This window comes from Talpa occidentalis, unplaced genomic scaffold (assembly GCF_014898055.3).
Source record: "Talpa occidentalis isolate TD23 unplaced genomic scaffold, MPIMG_talOcc4v2.1, whole genome shotgun sequence".
NCBI lineage: Eukaryota > Metazoa > Chordata > Mammalia > Eulipotyphla > Talpidae > Talpa > Talpa occidentalis.
In genome coordinates, this window is record NW_026555331.1 from 96,662,499 (window position 1) to 96,682,600 (window position 20,102).

A 20,102-nucleotide genomic window follows, 5' to 3' on the forward strand; every position below is an offset into this window, starting at 1 on the left:
GTAAAGAGAGAGATATGGAGGTAAATATATGTAAAACATATATTTGTAATAAAATAAAGTTATATTATTATATAATAATATAATAAAGTTATATTATTATATATTATTGGGCAAAGTTACATATCTATAATAAAACAATATATATGCAATTGTAATTCTCATCACATTTGGTTAACCAGAACAGCACGTTCTAATCAAGACATTATTTTCAATAATAACAACATAGCCAAGTATTTTTTTTCAATGTAGTAACAGTACAAATAAACTAAGTCATAATAATACAAGCAGAGTTGTTAAGAGAGATAAACATGAGAATACTACACTTAAAATGTACAGTTTAAGGGAAAAATGCCATTGTTCATCTAAGTTACTAAGTTCATAGAAGAGATATAATTTCAGAAGCATAAAAGACATGAATTTCATTTTAATCCACAATCTACATTAAAAATTATTTGAATATCCTCAAAAGTATTTTAGAATTTTATATACCTTACACTTCACAGTAGAAGTGTGGCTTCAGCTAATACAATCCTTAGACTTGGTAATATGCTTAAAACCTCATATGCTATCTAGGTACTGATAATCTTGAGATAAGACAACCTATATCTGTATTATGGATTGATAACAATTAAAAATAGTTGTCTGTGCACATACTAGACCTACAGAATTCCCTATACCACTGTCCCCATTTTGGAGGTAAAGTTCAAGCATTTGTATGGGAGTGATAAAAGGGGAAGCCAAGGGCCTCCCTGGTGGCGCAGCGGTTGAGCGCTGGGTTGCGAAGCTGCCCGCGGCCTCTGCGGCGCCGGTTCGATCCCTGGCTGTTCCCCGGCCACCGAAGGAGGGTCCCACATGGCGTGCAGACCTCTCCTGCCACCCGCTGCTCCCCTCAGCAGTGTACTTCGGTCCTTCTGCCTGCTCTGCTCCCCGCTCTGGCTCTGGTGAATTCTCTCACCCTCCCGCGCTTCTGACTGTACCCAGTGCTTGTATAAACAAAAACAAACAAACAAACAAATAAATAAATAAAACATGCTTCTATAAAAAAAAAAAAAAAGGGGGGGGGAAGCCAAGAGGGATGGAAAAACTTCTACTTTGTGACTCTGATGCCTAATCCTGAAGGAAGTAAAATTTTAGAGAATAAAAGCAGAGTCCATCATTACATAAAGACATGTCCAAAAAACAGGTTTTGTCTTAAAACAGATGTTTACAACAAAAAAAAAGAAACCTGAAAATTTTCAGGCAGAAGAGTAAATTATAGATTGCCAAGTGTACACATAGCCTGATTTACATAGATTTACATAGATGTCTAATAATTCAATTATCACCTTAGGTTTTTTTTTTTACTGGTAACAACACAAATAGTGGAATTTTAAATTTAGATCCCTAACTATTGCTAAAAATGCCTCATAACATGATCTAAAGCAGGATAGAAAGATATAAAGATTGCTAGTCAGTTACTCTTTCTAGGAACTGGTCTGTACACAAATGTACAAGCAATTAATTATAAAGCATTATTTCTCAAGGTCTGAATAATTCAACAATAAACTATATGTGGATGATTTTCTCTGACAGCTATTTCATTAAACTGAAGTAGAATTAAGGAAAAATAACAAAATAACTTAGCCAAAAGGAAATGAAATGAAAACTCTTATTCTTGACATGCATAAAAATTATTCTGATAATCTAAAACATGTGACGAGGACCCTGATGATCACCAACATAATTGATAAAAAAATGTATTTTACTGTAGAAATCCAGAAATGGTTCAAAAGAATCCTTATACACAAGTACTAATTTTTTTTAAATTGACATATAACCAGATATATGTGTGTATACATCTAGATATAAACATACATACACACACACACACACACATATATAGTTGGTTGATAAAAATAAATTGTATAAATTTAGATTTAGCACAATGGCCTTTTATCTCAAAAAGCTGCTATCAATTTATTTATCTTAAAACTGATGCAATCTTAAGAGAGAAAATAAGATAAACTCCAGAATGATGTAAAACTGGAATGAATTTCTATTAATAATAAAGCCCTTTAGAAAATCAATTGCTTCAATCATGAAATACAAAAATAATACTATGATATTTTTTCCATTATAAGGTAAACATCCTAAAACGTGCTATTAAACAAAACATTCCACTTAGAAATCTTAACATCTATTTAGATTTTAAAATCCAATATTTTACATTACGCTTATAGTTGTTAATTCTTACTTTTTGTACAAATTCCTTAATCTTTTTTTAAAAGCTAATCTTTTAAAGACTAGCAGGGAAGCCTTTTTTTTTTTATTTTAATTTTGAAGTAATTTCAGACTTCTATAAAGTTGCAGAGTTCCTATATGCCTTTCACCCAGTATCCCCAACTGCTGTTCCTGCTCTTTCTACTACTGTTACTACTACTATTAAAACAAAGATCCTTAGATTTAATTTAGAGGTTAAATATGTGTCAGGTACTGTAATAAATCTGATTCACACAGTGCTCTAGAGTGAGGCTGAATATCTTCATTTCTTATAAAAACTAAAGGACAAAGAGGTTAATTAGTATGTTGCAGGTTACAGCTCGTAAATGGCCAAGCAGAGATTTGATCTAGAGGTAGTCTGATTCCAAAGTTGTGGTCTAAGAAACCAATCTTCCCCAGTTTGAGCAGATATTCCTATCAACATAGGCTAATAACAGGTATTCCTATCAATAGTAGGCAGAATAAAGTACACAAGAAAATAATCATATAGAAGAAAATAATCAAAGTTTCTAGTTTTAAAGCTTATATACAAATACAAATTTATTTTCCTTAACAAAGTATGAAAAAACACATCTATAAAGAAAACCAATGCAGTGGTTACTTACCTTTCGAGCAAAATCCCCTTTCCCTTTACTGTAGGCTTTGTTCTCAAGGAAATCATACACATAATGAGCCAAAGCTGGGGATGCTTTCATCATTTCAGGTGTTAACAGTAACTAGCAGGAAACAAAGAGCAATCTCACATTGATAAAATGCTAGAAATTAACTACTATTTATAATTTTATCAGGAAGTTAAGAATGTACAAAGATTTTAATTTTATATTAACAAATAACTATGCAGTTAAAATAGTCATCAATAATTCTGTGACCATTAACAGTTTGGTGTACATTCTTCCCATCTGCTATTTTGAATTTCAGTGCATCTACTGTGAAAGCTGTCCAAATATATTTACTATCTCATTTTCATGTTTTATACTAAGAAGATTCGCATTAGTAAACTGTTGTATTAGTCACATAATTATTCTAAAGTCGACATTAATAAAAAATACATAAAATATTCCAAACAAAAACTTTCCAGTGTTATAAAAGTATTGCTTTCACAACTGCTAATGATATGATCTAACATTCCAGTTCAATTCCTTCAACTGAACACATCATTTGACACATTGAGCTCTTTAGCTAAGAAGTTCATAGTACATAGACACAAAGATCATTTGTGGCACCAGATTTGGAAAAAAGGTAGTGATTTTTCTAACTCATAAGTAATTGATAGATTTTAATGGAATTAAAATATAATAAAAATATCAAAATGTTTAATGATAGTTGTATAAATTATATCAGACATTCCACTTCAAACCAGGAGATGACAAGATGAACAATATCAGAGATTTAAATGCTTTTGCTATACATTCAGTAACAATGCAGAATTAAAATTATTGTTATATACTAACCTAATCAAACTTTTAAAAGTTTAAGAGAGAGAAACTATCTAATCAAAACATCCAGTATAGCATTAGCTGGGTTTCACAAAATATTAAGGCAGGGTTTGGCAAACTTTTTCTGTAATTACCAGATAGCAATTACTCAATTCTGCTGTTGTAGTATGAAAGTAATCGTACACAATAGTAAACTAAATAGGTGGCTGAGTTCCAATAAAACGCAAATAAAAACATATGGTGAGATGGATTTGATTTGCAGGCTGTAATTTGATAATTCTCTGATCTACAGGGTAGAGTGGATAGCTAAATAATGAAAAACCATCTACCTGGACTGAGACATTGTCTTATAGATTGGAAAATTTCATAAGCCATTCACTTGCAAGAAAAACTTTTTAGTGATAGTTATCTGGGAAACAAGGTCTAAAACACAATTATTTCTGGGAATCCTAACACCTAATGCAATAAGTAATTTGCGAGATATGTCTTGCATCCCACCCGAGAAATCTACATGCCCTGGATGCTACCCATGAGAAATATTCTCTCAGATCTACTCCTCTCCTCGATTATCAAGAGTCTTAGACTTATTCTGGACCACGGGAGGCAGTAACACACATATGGTTGAGTATAAACATCTGCTAGCTTTAGATACATCATAAAGAGCTGCTATTTACTGAATTGGAAATATTTATTTACTTATTTTTTATTTTTTAATTATTTTTTTTATTTTTTACATCATCACTCATTATTAAACAATATTTGCTTCCCCCACCCCCTCAGGTGTAGTCCCCATAGAGTTTCCTTTACCAATGCACCTGTGCACCATCACCTCAGTCCCCTGTGCTCCTCCCTCCCTCCGATCCCTTTCCCTCCTCCTCCCCTGCAGTATGTCTCTGATTTATAATTGTCCGTTTTTGCTTTGTTGTATTTTGTACTGTTATTATTTTTTACACTGATGTCATATCTGGTTCCCCTATATTCCTGCTATAAGTGAAACTATGCGTTATTTTTCTTTTTCCTTCTGGCTTATTTCACTGAGCACAGAATTGGAAATATTTAAATGTTTAACCTACCACAAAATATCTGGACTTTACAATAATGTAGAATGAGGATGTGTGTATGTGTGTATGTATTTATTTAAACCCAAAGATGCAAAATTCTTTGCACAAAGTGTCCAGAAAACCTCTAAGTTAAACAATAAACAGAACATTATTTATAAATAACTGCACAGATTGCAAGTCACATCTGACATGCTACTCAAAAGTGGTTGTTTCCCACTATAAAACATTTCTTAATTTAAAAAATCTGCTATATCTGTGTGCTATATTAAAATGAAAATCTATGAATAATAATAAATACAGATTTACCTGCAAATATGCATTTAGATCCTTCTTTCTTTTTTCTAAAAAATCTCGATCCATGTTATTAAAAGTTTTTTTTCCAGGAAGCTTCAATATGCTTGACAGATTTTCAAACTAGAAGACAAAACACATTCAATAATCTTAGTTGTTTACAAAATGAAAAAAGTATTTTCCATGGCAATTTCTCTATATATCAAAAGCATCTTTAATTTTGCAATATATTTTATTATATTAAACAAAAATCAGAAAATAGAAAAATGTTGTCCAAACTACAGTTCCAATGTTATTTATTATAAAGAAGTATCTTCAATTAGGAATGACAAATGTGAAAAGCTGATGAAGATGAGAGAGGTCCACTCTAATTATTACTCTCTTTTTGAGACTTCAAAATTCTCATTATATAGGCCTTAAAAAATATTTTCCATAACAACTCTTTGACTTGTAAATAAAGTGTTAGCAAATAAGATATAATGATTAAGGTTATGAGTTCCTGATGTGTTAAACAATCTCATAAACAGATATATTATATACTGATGGCTTCAAATCAATTAATCATTGTAATAACTAATTATCAAAAGTAGAACTAATTATTTCAAAATCAAGATTACAGCTATATTACAGTTTTGTTTAGCTGTAACTATAATAAACATTGATAATTCTCACAAACTATTGGGTTGTGGAAAAAGTCATGACATTTTTTTTTCTACGTTTTCTTCACATAAATGTATCATGACTTTTCCGACAACCCAATACCTGAAAAATAAAATTAGAGGTTACTAAAAAAAAGGAATGAAGAGCTAACAGCAAGTATTTTGTCTCTGCAAAGTCACAAACACAAAATATGTATATACAGCACTTACAGACTTAATATTTGCATGCATTCAATGGTCCAGATAAATAGTACAGTCTGCTGTGCCTTGATGAAGCACAGATTTTTAAAATTTGTTTATTTTTAACTGAGGTAGTATTTGCATACCACCATTGGGTTGAAACATAATTTTAAACATGATTGCTGGTAGCAATAGTGTAAGAGCAAAGTCATTAAGAGAGGACTATTCCTGGCCAACAGTAAGTATGTGAATCTTAAAGAACATTCCCTGCTTTTCCCATATGATACAAATCTTGAATCCAAACAAACTTTCTAAAACTGTTCTTTGCTCAAAAACAATTAACAATAATGTCTCTGTAAAGAAAACTCCTTCCTGTTGCAAAGATTAAAGAGAGGAGAAAATGAAAGGTGAAGGGTAATTTTATCTCCAAACTGGAAGATTCTAATGAACTATTAAACGAAACGGCAAATCCTGTGGTAGCTTAGAGCTAAAATATGAACACATTCATTACATATTATACATGAAAGGCAAAAGTAGTTCTTTTGCTCCAGACAAGGGGGGAAAAAATGAAAAAGGAGAGACACAATTTATAGGGAAAATGTTATACTGTATTGATAGTCACATATTTGCTGGTTCCAAAAGCATTAGGATGGTTCCTCATTGAATATCAAGTGCTCAATGGAAAGTACTTGGTTTTAAGAGTTAATTTTTGCAAATCACATCCCAACAAAATAAATTTACTTTCTCAGGGTGTTCTAAAGAATATTCAATATCCTGAAATATTACCTATCCATGTTATCTTAATCTATTGACTCAATGTTACAGAATGCAGTTTATTCTGGCGTTACTAAGTGTTATATGGGCTGACTTGTAGTCCCACAAATTTGTATAATGAGGAAAGACAACTTCCAGTATTTCACAATGGGACTATATTTAAAGATAGGGTCTTTAGAAAAATGGCAGTTACTTTAATAAATACTTAATACTTTTAAAATCATTAGTATTTTACTACTAGTAAAATGCTAATCACTAGTATTAACAGCTCACCCAACAAAACAGAAATACATACTATTACTAGATATAAATACTTAGCAGCAAAGACTTGATTTGTTTTACTTTCTAATTGGTCCCAGTCCTGAGAACAGTGCTATGCACGCAAGAAAAACTCAATAAATATTTATTTACAGTGAATGGGTAGTTCAGGCCATTTCTAAAATAATATAACATTTAACACTTTGTTTTAATTTTTATCCATGTTTTGCATAAGATACAAAATAAGACTATTAAATAAATCTTTAAAGAAAATTGTCCATATAATCAGAAAAAAAAAAACTCATATAAGAAAGTTAAATAAACAGAATGAATTCTGTTTTTAAAATAATTTTAATACTCTAAAAACTCCATGAATTTAACATTTGTGTCAACAGGTTATACTGTTATCAACTGGTAAATTACAAGTCACTATTTTTCTTCTGCTATTTTATAGGGGATGTGAGTTTAAAAATATAGATAAGAAGGAGTTAATAGGCAAATGACCTGGGAATTACTTATAAAAGATTAGCATTTTTCTTTTTTTTCAATTTTAAAAGATTTTATTTATTTATGCATACAAGAACTGGGGTTCAGGCCAGAGGTGCGGGGCGGGGGCGTGGTGAGAGGATTCACCAGAGACAAAGAGGGGAACAGAACCGAAAGACTGACTGAAATACACTGCTGAGGGGAGCAGTGGGCGAGACAGGAAAAGTCTGCCTCACCATGTGAGTTGCTCCCTGGCTGGGGATCAAACTCGTGCTGCAGAGGCTTACAGATAGTTTCATAGTGCTGTGCTTAACCCCTTGTGCCACCAGGGAGGCCCAATTAGTATTTTTCTGAAACCTAAATTATCACATGCAAGCTTAGTTTTTTAATCTTAAGCTCTGTGAACAGCATGGGAAATCTAGAGAAATAGAAACAAAGGGTGGGTCAGACAAACTATTAAGACTGACACTTGAAAGTAGACCTAGGCTCTGAGACATTAAAGAGGAGAGGAAGAGTGGAGGAAGAGAGGGAGTGTAGAGAAAGGTTTGGGGGGCACTCAGCCGAGTGTGGTGGAGGATTGTGGGTACACTGCTGGTGGGAAAACTATGATGACTGAAACTGAGGGAAAAAATCTTATATTGGCAAAAAATAAACTAGCATGTTTAAAATTTTAAAAAAAATAAACATCTAAGAAAGATCACTAGTGTAAGTATAAAGGTAACAAAAGGCAAAAACACAAAGCAAAAGACATCATCTTCATCTGTACTACTTCCTTTCAAAAATGAATTGTGTTTTATCAATTTCACTTAATTTTTGGTAGTATAAAGTGAAATTTCTATAGACTGTTCTAATAATAAGGTTTTTTAAAAGTATGTTCTTCACTTTTTTTCAATATGTAAACATAATATGTACAGTCCTAGCCCAGAAAATTAAGGCAATGACTGTTCCTCTTAATGATGGAAAGAAAATTATTAATTTCATAATATACCAAATTCCCATTAATTTGAGAAGTAACACTACCCACAGCAATTCAAATAATCTTAAAATTTGACGTGTTCAAAGTCTAGTGATGGGAAGAGAGAAGCTATGTGCTTTTAAATTAGCATCAGACTCCCGCCATTAGGATTAATGATGAACTCCGAATTAATTAATGATTAATGATGAATACCTCATGGTGGGCACCTGAAGTAGGGTGTGGACATATGTAGATGGGATTCACCTGGGCTGAGACTGGGCTTATAAGGGCGGCGTCACAGAGACACCAGTACAGCAGAGCAAAAGGAGCAGAGAAGCAGAGGCCACGAGAGAACCCCGGAGAGCCCAGAAAGAGTGGATGACTCGCCGGGAGCTGGGTGGCCTGCCAGCCTCCTGGCTGCCCCGGCACCCTTGCCTGCCGTGTACCTGGTAAATCCCAATACAAGCCTGAAAAAGCCAATAAGGACTACAGGACTCCTCCTTTACCTTGTCTGCTCGGGTCATAAAGAACCTGCTCTGTCCCTTCTTGCTGCTACACTAATTTAATCATTATGCTTTGGGGGGTTGACTTTTCCATTTCCATCTGAGTGCAAACGTTTTCTTTATCGCCCAATAATAAAAGGGAAATTTCCACTTCAATAAAAATAAATAAATTAGCATCGGAAATGTAATTTTTGAAAAAATAAAGCAATTATTTCTTCCATTATTGCATATTTACAAATCAAGCAACCATGGAGAAATTAAAACAAATGAATAGAAGAACAGACATGGCCAAATTATTGATTTTTTAATGAATGTAATTCAAAATAGTTCTTTTAATCTGGGTTGCTGGAGTCACCACCAACCTGCTATTAATTACTTAAGTTATTAATAGTTTCTCTTACTCTATTTGAAAAATTTCAGTGATATTACCATGGGCCAGTGTTATTTTTTCCACTCTTTTAAGTGAAAAAGATATTTTCTGATTACTAAAGTAATATGATATTTCAAAACTTCAGCCTACCCAATTAAATGTCAACATTTATTATTATTTATATTGGCTTAAAAGCAATATAAATCTAAAAACCTTGAATCAATCAATCTGCAGAATTAAAACAATTTTCATAGCTCACTTATCCAATTCATCTAATGGCAGCTTATTGGTAATTTATTTTCCAAAATTAAAAAATATTCAATAAAAAACAGAACAGAAACAATTTGTTGACATTTGTTACTTTTATGGTTCTTTATACTTCTATAAGACAAAAAGGTTTACAAGAAATAAAACATGTATTTAGCAAGAAATGAAAACATTATGTTAAATTTAATTTAGGTGTGGTTCTTAAAAATTAACTAATGGATCAATTGGTACGCTGTAAGAATACCATTTAAAATAACTATAGCTGTCAAATATGCTTCTAAAAATACACCAGAAGTCCTATACTGATCCTTGTTCTTACTTTAAACCAAACCCAAAGACTTCTGCAAAGCACAACACACAAGGCGTACACATGTGCATGTGTGCACACACATACACAAATGTTAAAGTGAGAAGCATACATTAAGTTTCCAAGGTACACCACTTATATTTGTCACTACTCCAAATGGTTTGATTGGTTAGTTAAATGTTCAAAGTCACTCTAACTTATGCTCATTATATAAAAACTCTTACCTTATTTTCTTTCATTAGCTTTGATCAATACCTTAGCATTCTCAGAACTATTTAGAATCAAACATTGAATCAGGAAAACAACGTAAAGTACACAGCTTTAAAAACCTCATTACCTGTTCAGTGATTCGCATGTGGAAGTCATGGAAGTCACTGTAACGACGATAGGTTTTCCACATCTCCTCACTGTTTAGATTGCGCCGGTGAACAGTGATGGCATATAATGCATATGTCTTGCCATGATCATTACAAACGCCTGCCACAGCATATGGGTCATAGTCAGCATATACTAGTCATTTAAAACAAAATGAAGAGGAACAAAAGACACAAAAAGGAGGAAGATGAAGAACAAAAACAAACAAAAAGGAGAACATGAAATGAAGAATTTGAAATGACAGACTGAGACAAAAGGATGTCATCAAAAGATAAAATAGATTCTCACCCTCTGTACTCATACCCATCATGAGTTACATATGATGGCTACAGTACGAAACAAACTACAAGCTTATGTTGGCACTAACAACTACACAATGATGCCTACTTTGGACTCACTTTCCCAAAAGTTACCTATTAATGATTATGATACTGTAGTAACGTTAGCATGAATGTCTTAAATTTAATAAAGGAAAAATAACAGGAAAAAAAATAGCTTTTTGTACTAGCCTTCACTACACAGGTATATGTCAGTTAAAAGCTCTTCAACTAAACAGACAGTGAAAACTCTTGGCAAATCTCTCTCTTTCTCATACTATTCAACAATTTGCAAGTGTAGTTTATTCTGGGGATTAAGAAAAAGAGGTATTTGCCTAATTGATTTACCACAAACCATTCAAGCCAGAGTCTTTAAAGTAAAAGCTTAATTTTATTTTGTACTAATCTTAAGAGATGCACTGTGAATAATTATCTTTAATTTGTCTTTCTTATTTTACATTTTCTTATCTCTGTATTATGCTGCAGTTCACTCTATTCGAGTTTACTTCTCCAGATCTCCAGAAGCTAACTAGTCTATTTAAGGTCTATTTCTTAGTCCATTCACTGATCTTAACTTTAAACACTGTACTTTTTATGTCTACAATTTTCTTTGGATCTCTATGAATACTTTTAAGACACTGTCAGGCTTGGTGGAAACCTTATAATGTAACTTGAGGATGATTGAGTCTAGACATACCCATGTTGGGATAAAAGTAAGGCTTTCAGTTTTTGTGATAGATACCATTTTCAACCATGACCTTGACATTCTTTCATTCTTTCCCTAGCAGCAGGCTAAATATTTTTTTTCCCCCACAAGAAGTCACCCTTTGTAATCCTGGGACATGCAAAGAACATTCCAGCTTCCCATGGATTTAGCCCACCCTGACTTTTCTAAACTTGAGGACATAAACATGATATCAAAATCAAGACAGCAGTTTTTATATGCTCCTATGAGATTTTTGTCTTCAACTCCCTTTCATGTCCATAAATTTGTTTTTCCTATGGTCTATGGCTCCTGAAGATTTTCTACTTCAACTATTTTTACTTTACTGTTTTCAGCCTTTCTATGTGCAGAAGGCAGAATTTCCAATAGCAGTTTAGAAAATTTTACCATATTGATCATAGTTTGAATTATGCTTAAGATATAACACATTACATTAATTCATAATTTTGAAAAAAATCAAGTTCTAAAGATGAGTAAATATTTTGTATACAAGTTAGATGAAAAAGGGTCCATATAGGCTCTCGATGAATTATTTCAATCACAGAAAATTAGAAATCCATATACTGGCAAATTTACACAGAAATATCTCTCAGGTGTTCATCAGGTTTTTTTTGAAGATTTTCACTTTTTGCTCAAAACAGTCTTTCATTCCCTTTCCATCTAATATCAGTGTTCTTGATAATGACAAAATAAAAGACTAAGAATAGTTTTATATAAAGATGTTGGAAATCTTGCTCTCATATGCATTAACTATAAGCAACATTCACTGCTAGTTATTCTTCACTCAGAGATTAATTCAGATCAAACTGCATATCACATTTTCATCATATCAAAGAATTACCATTACTCAATGGAGTCAGCATGGCAAAAAGGGAATGGCTCTATCTACTGTGTCCAAGATAGGTTTGGGAAAAGAAAATAGAAAGCAGAGGCAAATTGGGCAGCAAACCATAATCAAATAGGAATTAATGAGAGCTAAAGGAACCACAAGGTGTAGGAAAGAACAGAGGAATGTAAGAAGTCATTTTTTAAAGGATAATGAGGTTTTGTCACAGAATGACAGGCAGGAAGATCATGACCAGTGTGCAGAAAATAGAAATAAACTTTGATTTTAAAAGAAGACTACATATATAAAGTTATATAGTAAGATTAATGTATATTGATTTTGAGATGATAATGAAATACTGTAGTAGGTTTTGTTTCCATTAAGCCAATGTTACTTACAGCAGGTGATATGCAAGCCATCTATTATCAATCTATAACTAGAAAAGGAACTACAACCATAATATAAATCAATTTCTTGTCTCCAAGTCCATTGTTTAGTTTAGCCAATATTTTTTAAAGCAAGATTTCTCAATGAAGGAGTCCAGAGACCATTTCTTGAGTAGCACTGACTTGACTACAAGTTTGATTTTCTGTAATAAAGATGTTAAGGACATAGAATCTAGATTCAAAATGACTCTGGAGTCTAACTGGTAAAATTAGTATTTTTTGAGCAAATGCTCATATATAATGCTCATATGTAATTGTTTATATGATTGATTATTTCTATAATAATCTAATAAATATTTGTTGAGTAAATAGACAAAAGAATTAGAAAATCAACAATCTCAGAGAAGTGAAAGATGCACAGAGGAAATATGGGCATTAATGACTTTCTTTAGAATATGAAACTTTGAAGTCTTCAAGAAAGAAGTAACAGGACATATACTGAATGCTTATTCTTGAACAGAGGTTTTCACATTTGGAGATAAATCAATGAAGAAAATTGATATTTTCAAAAAAATTTAAAAATATTAAGGAAGGAAAAGGTGAGAGAACTATCAAACACTAGAAAGAAAAGCAACACCACCTCTGTTTTCATTGGCAAGGCTATTATATAAGGGCCTTTAAGAGCAGAGTAAGTGATGCACCAACTATTTGTAAAAGAGTAACAACTGAGACAGCAATTATAATTTTTTCTAGAAATCTGGCAGAGAACAGAATGCAAAATCAGACCCCAGCACCAGTGAAAAGCAAACAGGTCTTTTTTAAAAGATGCAGATTATTATTATCTTTTAAACCTGTACAATGAATCTCTTTAACGTTTCCAGAATGCAAACATGAAATGGAATTGAGGTATACACTTCACTATGTTTATACTTCTATATGTAATGTAATCCAAGCTACTCCTATGCTGCAGGAATAATGAGAAACCAGGTAAGAAAGTGATCATTATCTACAAGTTATTGGCATTATCTAATAACCAAGTGCAATGATGTAGTTATTTTTCCCCCTCAATTCATTAACCATTTTACACACATGCTTATTATTGAGTCACAAAATCTTAACAAGGTTTCTCCCCTCATCAAAGCATTTCCTGAATTTCTGTAAATCCTACACTCAAAAGCTTCATTTACCTGTTATCTATTCTGACTCTGCATATAAAAAAATAAGTATTAAAATAAATTTCCCCTAAAACAAGAGTTAAGCAGACAATTACAAGCTAAACTCAAACAAAAAAAGGAAAAGACTGATTTCAGAGTTTATTAGCAGTGATAAAATGATTAGGATTTAAGCTTTTCAAATGTTAACAATGGCAGTCTGAGAGAGGAAATACACAGATATATAGGCAAATAAACACAGAATTTAATGAAAAATGTGCTGCAGGTAAAAAAAAAAAGCAACTTAAAAGTAGAATTACAGAACAAAACATGATTTGTAAAAAAAAAAGTGAATAATAATGTAGGGATAATAATAAAGTTTTAAAGTAATAATTTTACCATAAAAATTTCTTACCAGTGTCTGAGATGTAAGCATGAAGTTGTATTGGGTCATCAGAAGATACACTTGAAAGGTCATCTAGAGACTGGGGGAAGAAATCAGAAAATAAAATTTTTACAAAGAAATAAGTGTTAAAGAATTCTTTATCACATATGCATTACTCATTTTGCCCACATTTGTAAGCTTTATATTATTTGGTATTCCAAATAAATAGGAGAGAAAAGTCAAGATTAAGAAAGTATCAACAAGATAATATAGAAATCAACCTAATTATAACATTAGATTTGTTACTTCACTGCTTGTCTGTATATTATAATTTGCTAAATGTGCTACTTCTCAATCATGTAATGTATGAAAAAAAAAAAAGTGGTTAAAAGGAGACATATTAACATTTCAATTTTTTTAAATGTTGACATATACTAGAGTTAGCTGTCAACTCTATATTCTTTAACTCTTATGTCAATTTATAAATAAATTTTGTTTAGATTCCTTATCTGTAAAATGGATATAATAATAGTAGTAATACCATAGGTCATATGAGAATTAAATAAGACATAATAATCGCTTAGAAAATGAACGCAAAAAATGTTAGGTGTTATTATGATTACTATTAAGCAAAGTGAATCCATGACCTAACTAAATTTTCAAAAGCAAATGCCACAAGCAAAAATTATTATTGACTGACCCAGAATGATTATTTTATAAAAGTCTGTGTGTTCTAATTTAAAACTTTTTTTGCCACAAATGTACACACCCACACATATACAGAATATAATAATATAATGAAAATCTAGTAACCAGAAAAGAGTTAATATAGCAGGTTTTAAATTTCTCTCTTAGGACAGCTTGCACAGTTGGTCCTTAGATGGCAATGAGACATAGATTTAGGGAAGGTTCCTCACCATCCCTTAAATGGTAAGAGCAGTTCACTGCACCTAAACTGTGTGTTTCAACAATGTAATTTATGCTGAACATGTGCTTCCCATCTAGAAGTCTGGAATTTTGATATGTGCTAGGCAGAAAGTGCCTAAGTAACTTGCCTCCAATAAAAATCCTGGGTACTCAACTCTCAAGTAAGCTTTCCTAAAGCAACATTTCATATGTTGTCATCATACTTGTTGCTGAGTTAATTAAATTTGTACAATGTGACTTCCCTAGGAGAGGAATATTAAAAACTTGTGCCTGGTTTTCCACGTGGAAAACCAGGACTTTGTTCCATGCACTTCTTCTTTTGCTGATTTTATATTATGACCTTTCACTGTAATAAGTCCAAGCCATGAGTGGGACTATGCTGAGGCTTGTGAGTGTTCTTAGTAAAAACCCGAGCACAGAAGTGGTTCTGTGGACCTAAAAAACAAGATATTATGTGATTCAGACATATATTTCATACTTCAAAAACCACAGGATCTGAATCAACTTTGGAGTCCTACTGTGCTAGTATTGATCATTATAAAAGAGTCATCAAAATAACTTAAATGCCATCATACAGATGACATAAAGCCATTTAAAATGAGGCAACTACATTCCAAGAAGAAAGGCAAAGGTGTATCTACCAAAGACTGATTATTAAAAGAAATAAAATGTGATAATTCCATATAGGTGATCCACCAGACTTCAATGGCCAAGTCAAGTGGGGAATCATTAAATTAAGTCTAGTCAAGGCTCTACCACTGATATTCACTATAGTCACATCAATGAATTTGGCATCTCACTCTTCCCAATGGTAGGATGGTATCAATGTCTGCTGTACAACTATCAGGATATAACGCAAATAAAATTACTTTGAGGGCCTCCCTGGTGGCGCAAGGGGTTAAGCACCGCACTATGAAGCTATCCGCGGTCACTGCAGCACGAGTTCGAGCCCCCACCAGGGAGATACCCACATGGCGCAGCAGACCTCTCCTGACTCGCCCGCTGCTCCCCTCAGCAGTGTATTTCAGTCATTCTGCCTGTTCTGTTCCCCACTGTGTCTCTGGTAAATCCTCTCACCCCATGCGTCTCTGGCCTGTATCCCAGCTCTTGTATGCATAAATAAATAAATTTAAAAAAAAAAATTACTTTGAAAAGAAATAGAACACACTTATTTGTAAATGCTTATGTGACTGCCAACAAAATATTTTGAAACAACACACCTTTGCTTTAATACTATTTTTATGTAAAAGAGAGAAGTCTCAGGTGAATTGGAATAGGAAATTTAGATTTTTATCTATATTTCTTTGCTACATACAAAGAAACATAGCAGAAAAAAACTGATTCTAATTATAAACATTTATATCACAGATTTACTATTATAGCATTAAAGAGTCCTTTATAAACACTAAATATTGGGACTGAAAAATAATAAAGTCAATTTTTAATCAAAGGCAACCAAATCATGCAGGTTTGTTTTTTTAAAATAAAAATGAAATTTAATTTTTATTAAATTACAATTTAAGTTACAATTTATTAAGTTACAATTCACAGATGATTTTAAAAATGAATTCAATATATGATGGCGCGCAGACCTCTCCTGCCGCCCGCTGCTCCCCTCAGCAGTGTATTTCGGTCCTTCTGCCTGCTCTGCTCCCTGCTCTGGCTCTGGTGAATTCTCTCACCCTCCCGCGCTTCTGACTGTACCCAGTGCATGTATAAACAAAACAAACAAACAAACAAATAAATAAATAAATAACATGCCTCTATTAAAAAAAAAAAATTAAAAAAAAAATCTTAAAAAAAAAAAAATTCAATATATGAATTTATTTATTCATTTTTTTAAAAGATTTATTTATTTATTTATTTATTTATGCACGCACTGGGTACAGTCAGAAGCACGGGAAGGTGAGAGAATTCACCAGCGCCAGAGCAGGGAGCAGAACAGGCAGACAGATGAAGTACACTGCTGAGGAGGGCAGCGGGCACAGCAGGAGAGGTCTGCGCGCCATGTGGGACCCTCGCCAGTGGCCGGGGATCAAGCCGGTGCTGCAGAGGTTGTGGGCAACTTTGCAGCCCAGTGCTCAACCGCTGCACCACCAGGGAGGCCCTAATATAGGAATTTATACATTATATACTAATTTAAAAATTGTTTAAAAGCATAATAATTCCTTATAATACTAAAGGTAATTTGGGGACTTTTTTTACACAGTATTTATTTATATGTGTTAAGGTTCAGTCTTTCATTTTATTTTCAAGTCACTTTAATAAAGTACCACAATAGTACTTACCAAATTTATGCTTCCTGTAGGAGACCCATTAAAAGATTCTGTAGAAAAAGAAATTCAATTAATTATACAGTAAAAAAAACTTTTTTAAACAGTTGCTTTATCTAAGCTTCTCACATCAAGAATGAACATCACACAAGACATAAAAGTAAAGAAATTTATGGTACACTACTCCCAACATCTTTCAGTGAAAATATATACACAACTTAAGTTGTCTCTCTGACTGAGCCTCCTCCCAAGCCCCCAGAAAAGGTATTTTGTTCAAAAGAGCAATTAATTATTCCTTAGTGTGAAAGCAAAATAGACTAATTTTTAATTTATCTACTTATTCTTGGTAGATGTGGCTCAACAACATTGGAAGTCTAGAGTCCTCAAACATTATATAACAGAACAAAGAATATTTAAATTCCATATACAAGTCATTTAATTAAAAATCCAATAAGAAAAAATATTTTTAAACTTCATGTTAGAGAGTAAATTTAATTATACATTATTAAAATTAATATCAAGCAATAGTCTTTCCTTGGGTGTTTATTTTTTATCTAAGCAAAATAAGTTACCAATTAAGATACCTCTCTGTTAAAAACACAAAGGAATATATATGGTAAGCAATATTCATAAACAGTTTAAAGTTAATATATGGTTTCCAGCACTTAAGAAATTATTTATGAATTTCAATCTCCAAATGGGTCTTCAAAACAAATTTTTATTATTTCCAGAAAGAAGCAGTTGGCATTGCTTTTCAACTTCAACTACTCTAAATGCACAAAGATATTTCTTGGTTTATCAGACCCTTTGTCACAAAAGATAGACTGGAAATTACAAGTATATATAACCCCTTATTTAACAGTAAGGTGATAATTAAATGACTAACAAGTTCTTCTATCTTTCTTATTGAATTATAGGTCTCCCTCTCCTTCTGTGATCTATCCACCTCTTAAATCTTCCCACCAAAGAGAAGTAAAAAAAAAAAAAGCAGAATTAAGAAGCAAAACAAGGTATAGTTTACTTTCTTGATCAATATCAGGCAGAAATACATTTAAAATCAACATAGGTCCAACTTAATAATTTGATAACTCTAGTAACAAAAGAAAGTATTGTTTGAAATGGTTAGAAAAATGTGATTAAAACTTAAAAAACATAATTTGAATATTTTTTAAAGATTTTTAAAGAATAAATTTTTGAAGATGTTATAATAAAGGAAAATAATGTTTCAAATTATACCCATCACTTCAAATGCTTTTTTTCAAATGGTTTTTAAAAGAGATATGCAATTTTTTAGTTATAAAATATAAAGCTCAGGCCTCCCCTGGTGGTGCAGCAGTAGAGCTCTGGGCTGCGAAGCTGTCTGCAGCCTCTGCAGCGCTGGTTCAATCCCTGGCTGCCAGCGAGTGTCCCACATGGCGCAGCAGACCTCTCCTGCCACCTCCTGCTCCCCTCAGCAGTGCATTTAGTCAGTCTGCCTGATCTGTTCCACGCTCTGGCTCTGGTGAATTCTCTCACCCTCCCACGCTTCTGACTGTACCCAGTGCTTGTATAAATAAATAAATCTTTAAAAAAAAAATGTAAAGCTCATCAATTAGAATAAAAAAAAAAAGTTAAAAAACAAAGTCGGAGAAAGACAATGAAATATACGTACACATGTAATTACAAGCTACACTCAATAATTCCAGTGTAAGGGATTACTCATGACTGATATGTAAGTGAAATGTATCAACTTCAGAACAAAATCAATGGCTGAAAAAAATTTTTAATCTACTTTGTTGTAAGTTAGTATGAGGTTTTGGAAAGTTTGAGGAGATGGCTAATAAATAATTTGCTTTCATTAGTTACATACAAGAAAATAGACTGGCTAGAAATCTAAGAATGGGAGCTAAAAGTCAACTAAAATATTTTTTTTTCCACTAGTACATTGGAATTTAAATAAACTAGAATGGGAGCCCTAGTGAGAAAGTTACATTCTAACATAAACCAACAGTGTGCCTGTACTTCCAAGTCTTTAATGCCATGTATTGGATTTTTAAAATACATTATAGAATTGCTATTAAGTATATATTTTATTTGAATTTTTATTTTTATTTATTAATTTTTTTTAAATTTTTTTACATCATTGCTCATTTGTAAAAAATATTTGGTTCCCCTCACCCCCTATGGGGTGTAATCCCCATAGAACTAAAATATTTTTTAAGCGTTCTTGCGTTAAGGTTCAAAAATCAGCTCACTGATTATGAATCAATTTATTTTCTTTCATTCTGGGTCAGATAGCAAATCCGTTTCACAACAATGAAGAAGTTTTTTAAGTAGATAAAAGTAAAAAATAGTACTTTCCAGAAACAGAATTGGTATTGCAAATTTATACCAGCTTTATAAAAGATTTTTCAACAGATATAGTAAATACTATTACAGAATATACTCAAGGTACACTGAATTTTATTATTCAGCACTTTCAAAAAAAAAATTTTCCTTAATTATGCAGGCAAGTTTTGATTATGCAGCCAAATTCAGTTAATAGCACATTATTCAAATTTTAAAAACAAACCAGAATATTTAAAAATCTAAGATATTAGATCAATAATCAATATAAAAAAATTAAAATTAAAATTAAATATTCTAACTAGATTTCTTACATAATTTAGAAAGTAAAATCTATTACTATTGTACAATGAAGATTATTAGATAGAGCAGAGGGGAGGCTAGGAAGTGTACCACAATAGAGCTATTTTTTTTTTAAGTAGTACTCACTACCTCCTGTATTATACCTCCATCACCAAGTGGTCCTGCTCATAAAATCTTTTTGTAAGTTAATTATCATAAATAAAACAGTGATTTAAAATAGTTACTTAGTCAAATCTTTCCCACTGACTATATTTATATAGCTTATTTTCTTAGTAGAATGTACCAGAGTGTTCATCAAACTTTT

General features: G+C 32.2%; 1 protein-coding gene across 5 annotated transcripts in view; it reads right to left on the reverse strand.

Annotated features, from left to right (window-relative positions):
- SNX13 (sorting nexin 13) overlaps positions 1 to 20,102 on the reverse strand; it is a 109,716-nt gene that overhangs the window by 13,799 nt on the left and 75,815 nt on the right. For 3 of the 5 annotated variants that reach the window (XM_037508562.2, XM_054692407.1, XM_037508571.2), the window contains 5 exons: positions 17,186 to 17,223; positions 14,001 to 14,070; positions 10,144 to 10,283; positions 5,063 to 5,170; positions 2,865 to 2,975 (listed from right to left, as the gene is read on the reverse strand). In XM_037508562.2, coding sequence (XP_037364459.1) covers positions 2,865 to 2,975; positions 5,063 to 5,170; positions 10,144 to 10,283; positions 14,001 to 14,070; positions 17,186 to 17,223 — 467 coding nt within the window. Of the gene's footprint in view, positions 1 to 2,864; positions 2,976 to 5,062; positions 5,171 to 10,143; positions 10,317 to 14,000; positions 14,071 to 17,185; positions 17,224 to 20,102 lie in introns of all 5 variants that reach the window. The other 2 variants (XM_037508553.2, XM_054692406.1) reach the window with 1 other exon arrangement.